Raw genomic sequence first — 12,888 nt, forward strand, 5'->3', positions numbered from 1 at the left:
CCTCAGGAGAGAACCACAGCTCCAGGCTCTTAGGAGATAATCACAGCTCCAGCACCGGGGTGGCGGGGGAGACACAACACAGTTCCTGGTTCACTGGAAGGATCATAATCACACTTGTTCCTACTATTTTCCTGTCTCTACCGCTCTGTCCACAGGATTATAGCTGTATTTAAGAAAGAGCATTTTGAATTCTGTGCAATACATAAATGTCAACCATAAGAGAAAGGGAAAGAGCAGCCATTATTTATATAGTAGTTGGATGTTATGATAAAATAGCCCATTATAGAAAGGTGTCATGAAAGCCAGGATGAACAGAATTATACACAGGTTCATTTTGCAGTGAAAGTGATGGGAATTCACAGTCCTTAAACAACTGGTCCACCCAAATCCAAAAAACACTATCTGTGTGGTGATCAGGATGCTGGAGTTGATCAGGAAGCTCATGGAGAAGTGTCAGGAGGGCCTGTGCCCTGTTGTCCAGTCCAGAATAGCTGCATTCTAGGGCCACTGGCCTACTGTCACAGGTGGCCACTTCTGAGCCTGTGTGTGATTTAAAAAAAATATTATTTATTTATTTTTGGTCTTTTTGAGTCAGGGTCTCCTTGTATCCCCAGCTGGCCTGGAACTCACTATGTAGACCAGGCTGGACTTGAACTCACAGAGATCAGCCTGCCTCTGCTTCCCAAGTGCTGGGATTAAATGCATGCACTGCCACGCCTGGCTCAAAAAGATTCTTTTTTTTTTTTGGTCTTTTTGAGACAGGGTCTCCCTGTAGCTCCAGCTGCCTGGAACTCACTCTATAGACCAAGCTGGCCTTGAACTCACAGAGGATCTGCCTGCCTCTGCCTCCTGAGTGCTGGGATTAAAGGTGTGCAACACCAAGCCCCGACAAAAAGATTCTTTTTAAAGATGCTTTTCCAATAGATGCTGGGGATTGACTTCTCTCAAATTGATGATGTCCACTGATTGGCAGGCGGAACAGGATTGTGTGTATGACTGAGGACATCCAAAAATTCTTTTTCTTTTTTTTTTTTTTTGAGACAGGGTCTCACTGTAGCCCAGCTGTCCTAGACTCACTATGTAGACCAGGCTGGCCTTGAACACACAGAGATCTGCCAGCCTCTACCTCCCAAGTGTTGGGACCAAAGGCGTGCACCACTATGCCCAGGAAAAATTCCCTTTTTCCAGAAGACTTTTCCAGGCATCTATCCATGAGTGCCCTGGCATGAGCTATCAAGGAAAACCTTGTACTTGTTGTCATTAGAGTCTCTTCCTCACATGAGACAACATCACACGCTGATACCAAGCCAACATTGCAATTAACGGAACAAAAACCTGACTCTTAAATTTAGTTTTTAAGAGTGGGCCCGCCTAGACTGAGAATTATTGGAGGCTGATTGCTACTGGGTGAGGGAGAGTATGCCTTACATACTATTTCTAGATGGGCTCTCTAGACTCCAGTGGACAAATTTTGCCCTGAAGGACATCAGGGTATAAATGCTTGACTGGATAGTACTTAACATGTATGGCAGAATACATGCTGTCTGGTGGGGATAAGGCGGCATGGATGGGTGAGGGAGTCTAAATTTGATTTGTAATGAAGTTATTTTATTTTATAGGTATGTGTGTCTTTCCTGTATGTATGTAAGTGCACCTGTGTGCAGTGCCTACGGAGGACAGAAGAGGGCTTTGGATCCCCTGGAACTAGAGTTATGGACAGTTGTTAGCTGCCATGTGGGTGCTGTGATTTGAACCCAGGTCTTCTGAAAGAGCAGCCAGTGTTCTTAACCATTGGGTCATCTCTCCAACCCTCCCCCTGCCTTTTGTTTTGTTTTGTTTTTTTAGGCAGGGTCTCACTCTGTTGCCTAGGCTGGCCTCAAACTCTTGGGCAATCCTGTCTCAGTCTCTTGAGTGCTAAGATTATAGGCCTGTACCACAATGCTCAGAAAGGTGAATACTTCTTTTAAAAATATGGGGGGCTAGGGGCTGGAGAGATGGCTTAGCAGAGAGCACTGACTGCACTTGCAGAGGACCCCGGTTCAATTCCCAGCACCTACATGGCAGCTATGAACCATCTTTAACTCCAGTTCCAGGGGACACTGAATCCCTCTTCTGACCTCCATGGCATTGCACAACATGGGTGTACTCACATACATGCAGGCAATACACTCATACACAAAATAAAAATAATAAATAAAATATTAACAAAAACAATTCGGCCGAAGAGATGGCTCATAGGTTAAAAGTACTTGCCACTCTTGCAGAAGACTTGGGTTCTGCTCCCAGCAACCACACCAGGAGCCTCACAACTGCCTCTGTAACTCCAGTTCCAGGGGTTTTGATACGAGACTGGACTACATGAAACCTTATTTCAAAGTAAATAAAAATAGCAGAGCATGATGTCACACACCTGTAACCCCAGCATCAAGGAGACAGAGACAGGTAGATCTCTGAGATCGAGGCTAGCCTGTTCTACATAGAGAGTTTCGGGCTGGCTGGTGCTATAGGGAGACTCTGTTTCAAAAAACAGCAAAATAAAAACCGAAACCCAAAAACCTAGGGGCTGGGGAGGCAGCTCAGTACGAAAAGCACTCCCCATAAAAGTGTGAGTAGGATGTGAGTCAAGATCTACAGAAACCATGATAATCATGACTAGTGGTGTCAACTTGACAGAATCCAGAATCACGTGGGAGATGGGCTTCTGAGCATGACCGTGAGGGATTGTCTTGATTCTTTGATTGAGATGCTGACTCCCCACTGGAGGTGGCACCAGTCCCTGCCTGGATCACTGGACTGTGTAAGTGGAGAAAGGGTTCCCAGCCAGGATTCATTCATTCCTGCCTGCTTCCTGCCTGTGGATGAGACATGATCTCCACCTGCACTCCTGCTACTTTGACTTCTCCCTGATGGACTGTATCCTGGAACTACAAAGCAGAAGAAACCATTAGGTTGCTTTTGCCAGAGTATTTTATCATGACAGTAAAAGAAACTAAGTCACAAGTAAAGCTGATGCAGTATCTTGTTTACAGTCTCTCATAGAGATGGGAGGTCAAGACAGGAGAGGCCCAGGGAGTCAAGCCAGCTAGCCAGGTATAAAGCAGGGGGAGGAAGAGACCCTGTCTCAGGCTGCACCCACCTCGGAGGTAGTCCACTGTGTGCTTTTACACACACACACACACACACACACACACACAGAGCAAACAAGCCATGTTTATGTACCTATAATCTATAATCAGCACCTTTAAGGCAGAGGCTGAAAGATCACCCACCAGTTTCAGGTTAGCCTGATCTACATGGTGAATTCCAGGCCAGCCAAGGGTAAAATAAAGAGCGTGACCCCCATCTCAAAACAAACCAAAGCCAGCAAACAAATACCTAATCAAGATATGTGCTAAGGGATTATTTATGATAATTTCTGAGTTCCACCCCCAGCACCGCCCCCCCCCCAAAAAAACCCAAACCAAAAAAAACCCATAAAAAACTTTAAACCTTCAGCATGCACTACCATGAAGATTTTGTTTGGATGGTTGGTTTTCAGCATGGATCTCGGAAAAGGTTAAACAAACATGAGCCTAGTGCGGGCAGCCCTAAAGTGAGCTCCTCAACCCTTCTTTCTTCCTCATTGGGGGTGCATGCTGATGGACAGGGGAGGGCATCGGGGTGACCGGAGGGATCTAGCGGCTACGTAGCTGCTGTTCCAGGCCAGAGGCGGTGACTCCAGATCAGCCGGAGGGCGGCTCGATCAGCGCGGGGACAGAGGGACACCGGGCAGGTGGCTGGGCGCCTGGGGAGAGGAAAAGAGGGGCGTGGCAGGAAGCGCGAGGGCGGAGCCTGCTGGGCGGTGGCGGCCGCGGCGGGAGCGGCCCGGGAGGTCGGCATGGCCGGCGTGGGCCTCGGCGCCGCCGTCCCGGTGTGGCTGTGCGAGGAGGACCTGGCTTGCGTCATCTGTCAAGGGCTCCTGGACTGGCCGGCCACGCTGCCCTGCGGTCACAGCTTCTGCCGAGAGTGCCTGGCCAGCCTGTGGGGAGCGCAGTTCAAGGGCGTGGCAGGCCGGGCCTGGGCCTGCCCCACCTGCCGGGAGGGCCCGGAGACGCAGCCCGCCCTGCGCAAGAACACCCTGCTGCAAGACCTGGCTGACAAGTTCAGACGCGCCGCGCAGGAGCCCGAGGCGGGCCTCGAACCCGCACCCTCGACGTCGCCGCGCCGCATCGCGCAGCCGGTAGGGAGGCCCCGGCCTTGCGCTCGCTGTGCTCTGGCGGTGCGCGCGCATCCCCTGGGCCCCTCCCGCTTCGCCATCCGTTCTTCCCGGACTTTCTTAATCACAGATCTAACCTGTTTTGGGGGGACTCTTTGCCAGTTTCAGAAGAGCGTAAAGAAGTAGAAAAGCCCAGCGTGGTGGCTGCACATCAGTAAACTCAGGACGTGGGAGGCTGAGGCGGGAAGATCAGCCTGTGTGTAGGACGCAGGCAGGGGCTGCATAATTAAGAAACCCTGTCTCAAACAAGCAAACACGTTAAAAGTCAAAACCCCATTCAACCTTGGTGTGGTGCACCTTTGTGTATTTCTACTTTTATCTATCTAGTCTTTCAGTGATGTCTGAAAATTTTTAGTGTGTAAAATATATACACGTTAACATTTTAAAATTCAACTTACTGTTTATTATTTCAGGATCTAGCTATTGTAGATAAATTGGCCTCGAATTTAAGATGTGTGGTGATCCTCCTGTCTCTGGCTCCCAAATACTGGGACTACAGGTGTGGGTCACCATGCCTACCCATTTGAACAATTTTTGTTTTGTTTTATTTTTTAAGACAGGGTCTCCCTGTAGTTCCAGCTAGCCTGAAACTCTCTATGTAGACCAGGCTGGCCTTGAACTCACAGAGATCCTCCTGCCTCCGCCTCCCAAGTGCTGGGATTAAAGGTATGTGCGACCACCCCATTTGAAGAATTTTAAGGTGCACAGTTCAAGCCGGGCATGGTGGCGAACACCTTTAATCCCAGCACTCAGGAGGCAGAGGCAGGTGGATCTTTGTGAGTTCAAGGCCAGCCTCGTCTACATCATGAGTTCCAGGCCAGCTGGGGTTACAGGGAGACCCTGTCTCAAAAAGACCAAAAAAATAAAAATAAAAAAAATAAAGTGTACACTTCAATGGCTTTAAGTGATAGTTCCAGTAATGTGTCACCACTTCATCACCACAAACAGGACCTCTGTACCCGCTAAACGGTAATACCCTATTCCTGTCCCTCCATCCTCTGATCGTATCTAATCTTTCTGTCTCTGACTTTACTATTCTAGAAATTTCATGTAAACAGATTCATTCCATGGCCCATTGTGTCTGGCTTCTTTACTGTATTTTCAGGGTTGATCCATGCAGCATGCATTAGACATTCTTTCCTTTGTATGGCTGAATTATATCATGTGTGGATATGCTTTTTTTTTTTTTTGACAGGGTCTCCCTGTATCCCCAGCTGTCCTGGAACTCACTATACAGACCAGGCTGGCCTTGAACTCACAGAGATCCGCCTGCCAATGCCTCCCAAGTGCTGGGACTACAGGTGTGCGCCACCAGGCTGGATATGCCATTTTTTAATCATTTTATTCAATGATGAATATTTGGATTGTTTTTGCCTTTTGGTTTTGAATAGTGCTACAGTGTGTATTATCTTAGAATTGATTCCTATTTTCAATTTTTTTTTAAATTGAGGGTTGATCTCAGGGCTTCATATATACCAGTCATATACTGTTCTACTGAGTTTTTCTATATACTGTTAAGAATCTGACCTCAGCCTTTTGTATGTGGATATACATTTCCCCCCAGCAGTATTTGTTTAAAAGGCTCTTTACTCCTTTGAGGAATCTTGGTGCCCTGTCAAAAATCATTTAACTATATTTGTGAAGGTTTTATTATTGACTCTCTGTTCTTTTCTATTGGTTTTTACATCTGTTTTTATGCCAACTCTGTGGTGTTTATGGCTCCCTCTCTCTCTAGTGGTAAATCGTGGGTTCATTTTTATGGAACCAGAAGCCCAGTTTTGTTCTTTTAAAGGTAGCAGTACAGAAAAGCACCACACAAGTTGCCCAGGAGCTGACAGAATTGGTCCAACAGCTTGTGGACATTGTCAAGAACCTTCAGAAGCAGATACTCAGCTCAGAATCTAGACGGGACAATAAGCTGGACATCCTGGGCATGGTAGGTTCAGCTGGGAAAAGAGGGGTGAAGGGGGCCAGGGAGAAGGACGGCTTCCAGATAGAGCAGTATGAAACACGGGATGCAGCAAGTCCCAAATTTTGGGGTCTCCCTGTAGCCCCAGCTGGCCTGGAGCTCACTGTGTAGTCCATGCTAGGCCTCAATCTCGCAGAGATCCACCTGCCTCTGCCTCCCAAGTGTTGGGATTAAAGGTTTGGTGAGGAGGTTATTCATAATTACAACAATTTAATTAAACTCTATAAACTTCAATTTCTTTGGTGAAATGGGATAAGCCTACTGTGTGACATTTTATGTGGATTAAAGGTCAGCAGTAGTCATAAAAGTAGTGCCGACTTCTGATTGGTGAAAAGAATGAAGAATGCATCATGCAGCGTTGGAAAGAAAAGTCGGGTGCCAAGTTAGTGAGCAGACAAGGGGCATGTCAGGAACTATCAGTGCCTGATGTTAAAAGAAACTAGGGAGCATGTGTTGAGACCTGGCATATACAACACGTTGACTCTTGAGAAGTGGCATTTTGAAAGTCAGGAGATAATTCTGATTTACATGGCCTATCTCATTGATAATCTGTATTATTTATTTTATAAATCCCCTAAAACATGAGTCTAAAATTTTAAAAATGGAAATCACCAAAGAGATCCATTTTTATTACTAAAAAGTGCTGGATGTGGTAGTACAAGTTTGTAATCTCAGCACTTGGAAGAAGGAGACAGAAGGACCAGGAGTTCAAGGTCATCCTTGATTAAATAGCAAGTTCAAGGACAGCCTGGACTACATGAGACCCTAGATAGATAAACACCCCCACCACCACTCCACCCCTGGAAACAAGCTGGATATTGTGGCACATGCCTGTAATGCTCTCATACTTGGGAGATAGAAGCAGGAAGATCAGGAGTTCAAGATCATTGTGTGCTACATAGTGAGTTTGAGAGCAACCTGGGCTACATGAGACCTTGTCAAAAAACAAAACAAAACAAAAGAAACAAAAAATAGAAAATATATGGCATCTTAAGTAGAACAAATTAAGTTCAGGAGAACAGGGTTGAGCACATGTTTAACATCCGTGAGGCCTGGGCTCAATCCCCAGTACACCAAAGCTGAAACTGAAATGTTATAACCTTATCGGACATAATCACTCTTTAATATTTTGCTGCAGTATATTATACCAGAAGACTATTTTCTTTTTTTCTTTTTTTTTTTTTTTTTTTTTTTTGTTTTTTTTTGTTTTTTTTTTTTTTAGACCCCAGCTGCCCTGGAACTCACTATATAGACCAGGCTGGCCTTGAACTCACAGAGATCCGCCTGCCTCTGCCTCCCAAGTGCTGGGACCATAGGCATGCACCACCACGCCTGACTGCCTAATTTTGTTTTAGAAAACGTGTTTGCAGAGGGATGACAGAATTTGAGTATATTTAATGAGTTCCATAGCGGACTTTCATTTATTTATTATTTTATGGTTTTATCAATAGGTTTCTTTCTCTGGGGCGGAACATTCCTTGATTTTGCCAAAGCTAGTGACTTCCAACACATCTGAGGAGAAAATAAGTGATATTCTCCATGATCTAGAAGAAATTCAGGAAAAATTGCAAGGGAATGTCACATGCAAAGATGGTCCTGCAGAACACATACAGGGTGAGCGATGTTATGGAGCGGAGGAGGACTAAATAAGGAAGTTGGGTGGAAATGGTCAAGCTCTGCCTAGCTTTGTTCTTTGGGGATGAGATCCCAGAGCCTGACTGCTTTTTTCTCTGGTATTGTAGGTGGAGTAGGAGTGGGCTGAGGTGTGTTGATGGCCGGGTACATTTTGGGATACGGACTCAAGGTGTTTTCTGAATCACAGGCCCTTTTTAAAAAAAAATTTTGTGTGTATGACTGTTTTGCCTGCATGTGCATAAGTGTACCTGTGTCATGCAGTGCCTGCAGAGGTCAGAAGAGGGAATCAGATTCCCTGAAAATGGAGTTACAGATGGTTGTTAGCTGCCATGTGATTTGTGTATGGAAGTCAGAGGATAGCTTCAGTCCTCCCCTTCTACCAAGTGGGTCACAGGGGTCATCAGGTTGTCAGGCTTGGAAGCAGGAGCCTTTATTCTCTGAGCCATCTTGCTGTCCCTTGATTTCATTTTTGAGATGAGGTCTCTTTATATTGCCCAGTCTGGTCTCGAACTCCTACATTCAATGATCCTTCTCCCTCAGCTTCCTGAGTATCTGGGTCTATTATCACATCTGCTACCACACCTGGTCACTTTTTCTTTAAATATGTTTTTATTGTGTGGGTGTGTGTATAGGTGCATACACTCACTCACACATGCATACATGACATATGTGTGCAGATCAGAAGACAATTTGGGGGAGTCAGTTCTTTCCTTCCACCATGTGGGGATTGAACATCAGGCTTGACTGCAAACACCTTTACCCACTGAGCCATTTCACTGACCCCCTCTCTATTTTTTTTTTAACTAGTAAATGTCTTTATTAACAAGGCCTGAAGTCATATGGGGTAGTATTTGCCTTTAATCCCATCATTTGGAGGTGGAGGTGGGAGGATCAGGAGTTCAAGGCCAGCCTGGGCTACATGAGACCCTGTCTCAAAAAAAAAAAAAAAAAAAAAGATGTGTATTAGTTACTTTTCTGTTGCTGTGATAGAAGCACTGACCCAGGCAATTTATAGAAGAAAGAGTTTATTTGAGCTTATGATTCCATGGGAATTACAGTCTGTCATGGCAGGGAGGCATGGTGGCTAGAGGTAGCTGGAACAGGAGCAGCAGAAGCTAAGCTCTCATAGGAAGCAAGAGAGCAACTAGAGATCCAGCAAGGCTTAAGAATTCTCTAAGCCCACCCCCAGTGATGTGCTTACTCCAGGATAGCCACACCTTCTAAAACCTCCATCTGGGGACAAAATGTCCCCAGTGCCACCATCTGGGGACAAAATGTCCAAATACTTGGAGCCTATGGGGGACATTTTTTTTTTCAAACCACCACAACATAAAACTGTATAATTAGTTCTTCTTACAAAGACTGATCTTTTTGGTCTTCTTGAGACAGGGTTTCCCTGATTCACTATGTAGACCAGGCTGGCCTTAAACTCACAGAGATCTGCCTGCCTCTGCCTCCCAAGTGCTGCAGTTAAAGGCATGCACTACCATAGCCAACTACAAAGATTGATCTTTATTATTTTAAATTATGTGCATGTGTGTGTCTGTGTGTAGGAATGCACACATGTATATGGGTGTCCTTGGAGGCCAGAGGCGTCAGATCTCCCTGAAGTTGGAGTTACAAGCAGTTGTGAGCCACCCAGCATGGGTGCTGGGAATCAAACAGGTCCTTTGCAAGAACAGTCTAAGCTCTTAACTACTGATGTACCTGGCCTATGTGTATTATCTGGCACAGCCTAGACACCCAGAAATATGTGAGGAGAACTGCAAGGTCTGTGTCTAAATCATGACAGTTAGATACCTTTAGTTTGCCTTTTTCAGATGGGAACCCCCCCCCCCTTTTTTTTTGATTCCTAGAAATGCCGTCTTCCTCTTCATGCCTGCTGCCTGATCAAAGGTGCTCTGTACCCAGGAGAGCATCTCAGTTTGCCCTATGTAAGTACAAGGTCCACTTAAAACTTACCTATTAGGATTGTGAATGTAGCTCTCAGTACATGAGTACTTGATTAGCATAACAAGGCCCTGTATATCCACAGCACCACATAAACCAGGTGTGATGGTACATGCCTGTAATCCTAGCACTTGGGAAGTAGAGACAGGAGGCTGAATATTTCAAGGTTATCCTTAGGTACATAGTGAGTTGGAGACCAGTCTGGGCTACATAAAACTGTCTCAAAACAAACAAACAAAAACCTAAACCACTCAACTGGACCACCTGCTATGCCCATCTCCTTTCTGTGGGGCCTTGGCTTCACCCCTTGAATTTGTTCCCCAGACCAGGTCCTAGACATGGAGAGCTGAATGCAAAGCAAAGAGGGTTGAGATTCCAAAATTCCAGGCTCAGCTAGATCCCTAAGCACTTAAATACCAAGCAGTCTCCAGACATCCATGCTGGAAGACATCATTTACAGCCGCCTGCTTGTTCCCCTAGTTGCATAGGTACTGCTGTTTTCCAGGCTGGCTGGTCCTTAAGAGCACATGGATCCTGGAGCTGTTTTTGACTCCCAGCAGCTCTGATAGCCTTATGAGCCTGGACAAGTTGCTTCACCTCTTAGGGTTTTGGTTCCCTTATCTATGAAATAGAGACAATAACAGGGTGGAATTGCCTTGGAGGTATAAAAAAGGGAGGGAGGACCGATGCCTGGGGTAGACCATGGTTGACATGGTATTCAAGTGTTAGCAGTTATACTTACTCAGTAGGAAACCGTAGGAGCTGAGGGTGTGGTTCAGTGGTAGAACACTTGTCTAGTATGTGCAAGGTCCTGGGTTTGATTCCCAGCACTAGACAGACAGGAAGAAGGAAGTAATGAAGAAAAGGGAAAAAGGAAGGATATACTATATACAAATGAATAAGACATGAACCTTCATTAGAAAGCTGGAGTTGTGGCTGGGCATGGTGGCACACACCTTTGATCCCAGCACTTGGGAGGCAGAGGCAGGCGGGTCTTTGTGAATTCAAGGCCAGCCTGGTCTACATAGTGAGTTCCAGGACAGCTGGGGCTACAGGGAAACCTGTCTCAAAAAGACCCCCCCCAAAAAAAAAAGCTGGAGTTGTAACTGTAGGGACACAAGCAGCTGTGATCATACTCATAAAGCACAGATATTGGGAAAAGCAAGAAGGGCTTTGTATTACATAGGATTCAGAGGTAGCTTCCTGATGGTAAGTAAAAAAAAGTCCAGGCAAGAACAGTGTATTAATACAACAACAACATCAAGATTATATACAGGAACTATACACTTACATACCAATTTTAATGTTTATATGGTAAAAAAAAAAAATCACCCGCAAAGATACAGTGCTGCTTTGCTATTGAGTGAATGACCTTCCAGTGTGGATGGTCAGAAACTGACTGTCCGTGTTTTTGTGGTGTTTATATTCTCCCCAGGGGCCATCAGTCCAACCTTTGACTTGAGGAGCCTCTCCTGTAGCCTGGAGGTGTCCAACAATTGCCGGACAGTAACCGTGTCTCGCTGTCTACAATCTTATAGCTGGAGTCCTGAGAGATTTTTAATCAGCCAGGTCTTATGTTCCCAAGCCCTCTCTTCTGGGAAGAAGTACTGGGAAGTGGACACTAGGTACTGCAACCACTGGGCTGTTGGGGTGGCTTCTTGGGGCATGAGCCGGCACCAGATGCTGGGAAGGACTGTGGACTCATGGTGTATAGAGTGGAAGGGGACTGGTCGGTTGTCTGCCTGGGCCATGATGAAGAAAACTGACCTTGACTCAGATTGCCCTGAGGTTGTAGGCATATGGCTGGACCTTGAGGCAAGAAAGCTTGCCTTCTACTCAGTTGGCAATCAGGATAGGCTTCTGTATGAGTGTGAAGTTTCTGCCTCTCCTCTGCATCCTGCCTTCTGGCTGTATGGCTTAAGTCCTGGAAATTCCCTGGAAATAAAGCAAGTAAAGACATAAAGGTTCCCCAGGGGTTAGAGCAATGGCTTCCTGGTCTGTCTGATAAGTGGCAGTTTAGGAATTCTACTTATAGCCAGGTGCGGTGGTGCATGCCTTTAATCCTAGCACTCTGAAGGCAGAAGTAGGTGGATCTCTGTGAGTTAGAGGCCAGCCTACATAGTGAATTCCAGGCCAGCCAGGGCTACATAGTGAGACCCTGTCTCAAAAACAAAGCAAAACAACAACAACAAAAACAAAACAAAACAAAACAAAAAAACAGCTGGATGTGGAAGCACATACCTTTAATCCCAGAACTGGGGAGGAAGAGGCAGGTGGTATATGACTAACTAAGCAGGGTTGAGGTCTTTGAACCTTGCACATTTCAGAGAAAGGGCTGGCCTCTGACTGGCACCTGGGAGATGACCTCTAAGGCATTGGAATAGCCTGCCTAATAAGAGTGACTTTGTTTACCTGGGGCTTTGGACCATTCACCAGGGAAGGAGGCTCAGCCAGCCTTGTGGGCAGTGAGACATGCCTACATGACTGATCCCCCCAACTAAAAGCCCTAGATACCAAAGCTTGGGTGAGCATCCCCAGTTGGCAGTACACCATCCATGTCCCTACATATCACTGTTGGAATGGGGAGCACTGTCCTCGAGACTAGTGGCAGAGGGTAATTGGGAGCCTTTGTGGAGTCTACCTTGTGTGTCTTTTTCTACTGATGATTTTATTTTGTGGCCTTTCATTGTAATAAACTGAAATGTGTATTACAGCTCTGCTGAGTTTAATGAGTCCTTGTAGTAATCTTTTTATCAGATGGACCCACAAACAGAAGGGATGTAGTGTAGGACCCCCCCAGACTGGGGTACCCAACATCCATGGGAGGCTGCACCCCAATAACTCAGTCCTCAGACCAGGAGATTCAACAAGCAAGAGGATTAATTTTTTGCGCAGACGAGGCTCCTGCCTCACTTAGAGATAGAGAACAGCAGCCCCGAGCTCAGCTTACAGGCGATTTTTAAAGGCAGAAACCACAATGCACAACCGGCAGCAGTGGGAGGGGGCCGGCAGCAACCAGCAATAAGGGGCTGGCGGCAACCGGCAGTAGTGGGAGGAGAAGTCTCTGGTGATGTCCGGA

General features: G+C 46.1%; 1 protein-coding gene across 1 annotated transcript; it reads left to right on the top strand.

Annotated features, from left to right (window-relative positions):
- Nucleotides 1-3,694: 3,694 nt before the first annotated feature.
- On the top strand, nucleotides 3,695-12,522 carry Rnf135 (ring finger protein 135). The gene is made up of 5 exons (XM_008821621.3): nucleotides 3,695-4,219; nucleotides 6,048-6,191; nucleotides 7,676-7,838; nucleotides 9,716-9,793; nucleotides 11,245-12,522. Exons 1-5 carry the CDS (start codon nucleotides 3,878-3,880, stop codon nucleotides 11,769-11,771), a joined length of 1,254 nt encoding a protein of 417 aa, XP_008819843.1. The 5' UTR covers nucleotides 3,695-3,877; the 3' UTR covers nucleotides 11,772-12,522.
- The last annotated feature ends 366 nt before the right edge of the window (nucleotides 12,523-12,888 follow it).

This window comes from Nannospalax galili, unplaced genomic scaffold, assembly GCF_000622305.1.
Source record: "Nannospalax galili isolate Female #2095 unplaced genomic scaffold, S.galili_v1.0 scaffold8, whole genome shotgun sequence".
In the NCBI taxonomy this organism is placed as follows: Eukaryota; Metazoa; Chordata; class Mammalia; order Rodentia; family Spalacidae; genus Nannospalax; species Nannospalax galili.

Coding starts and splice junctions, on each gene's coding strand:
- Rnf135 (XM_008821621.3), top strand. CDS start 3,878: ATGGCCGGCGTGGGCCTCGGCGCCGCCGTCCCGGTGTGGCTGTGCGAG. Junction 6,192..7,675: donor AGCTGGACATCCTGGGCATG/GTAGGTTCAGCT, acceptor TTTTATCAATAG/GTTTCTTTCTCTGGGGCGGA. Junction 7,839..9,715: donor TCCTGCAGAACACATACAGG/GTGAGCGATGTT, acceptor TTTGATTCCTAG/AAATGCCGTCTTCCTCTTCA.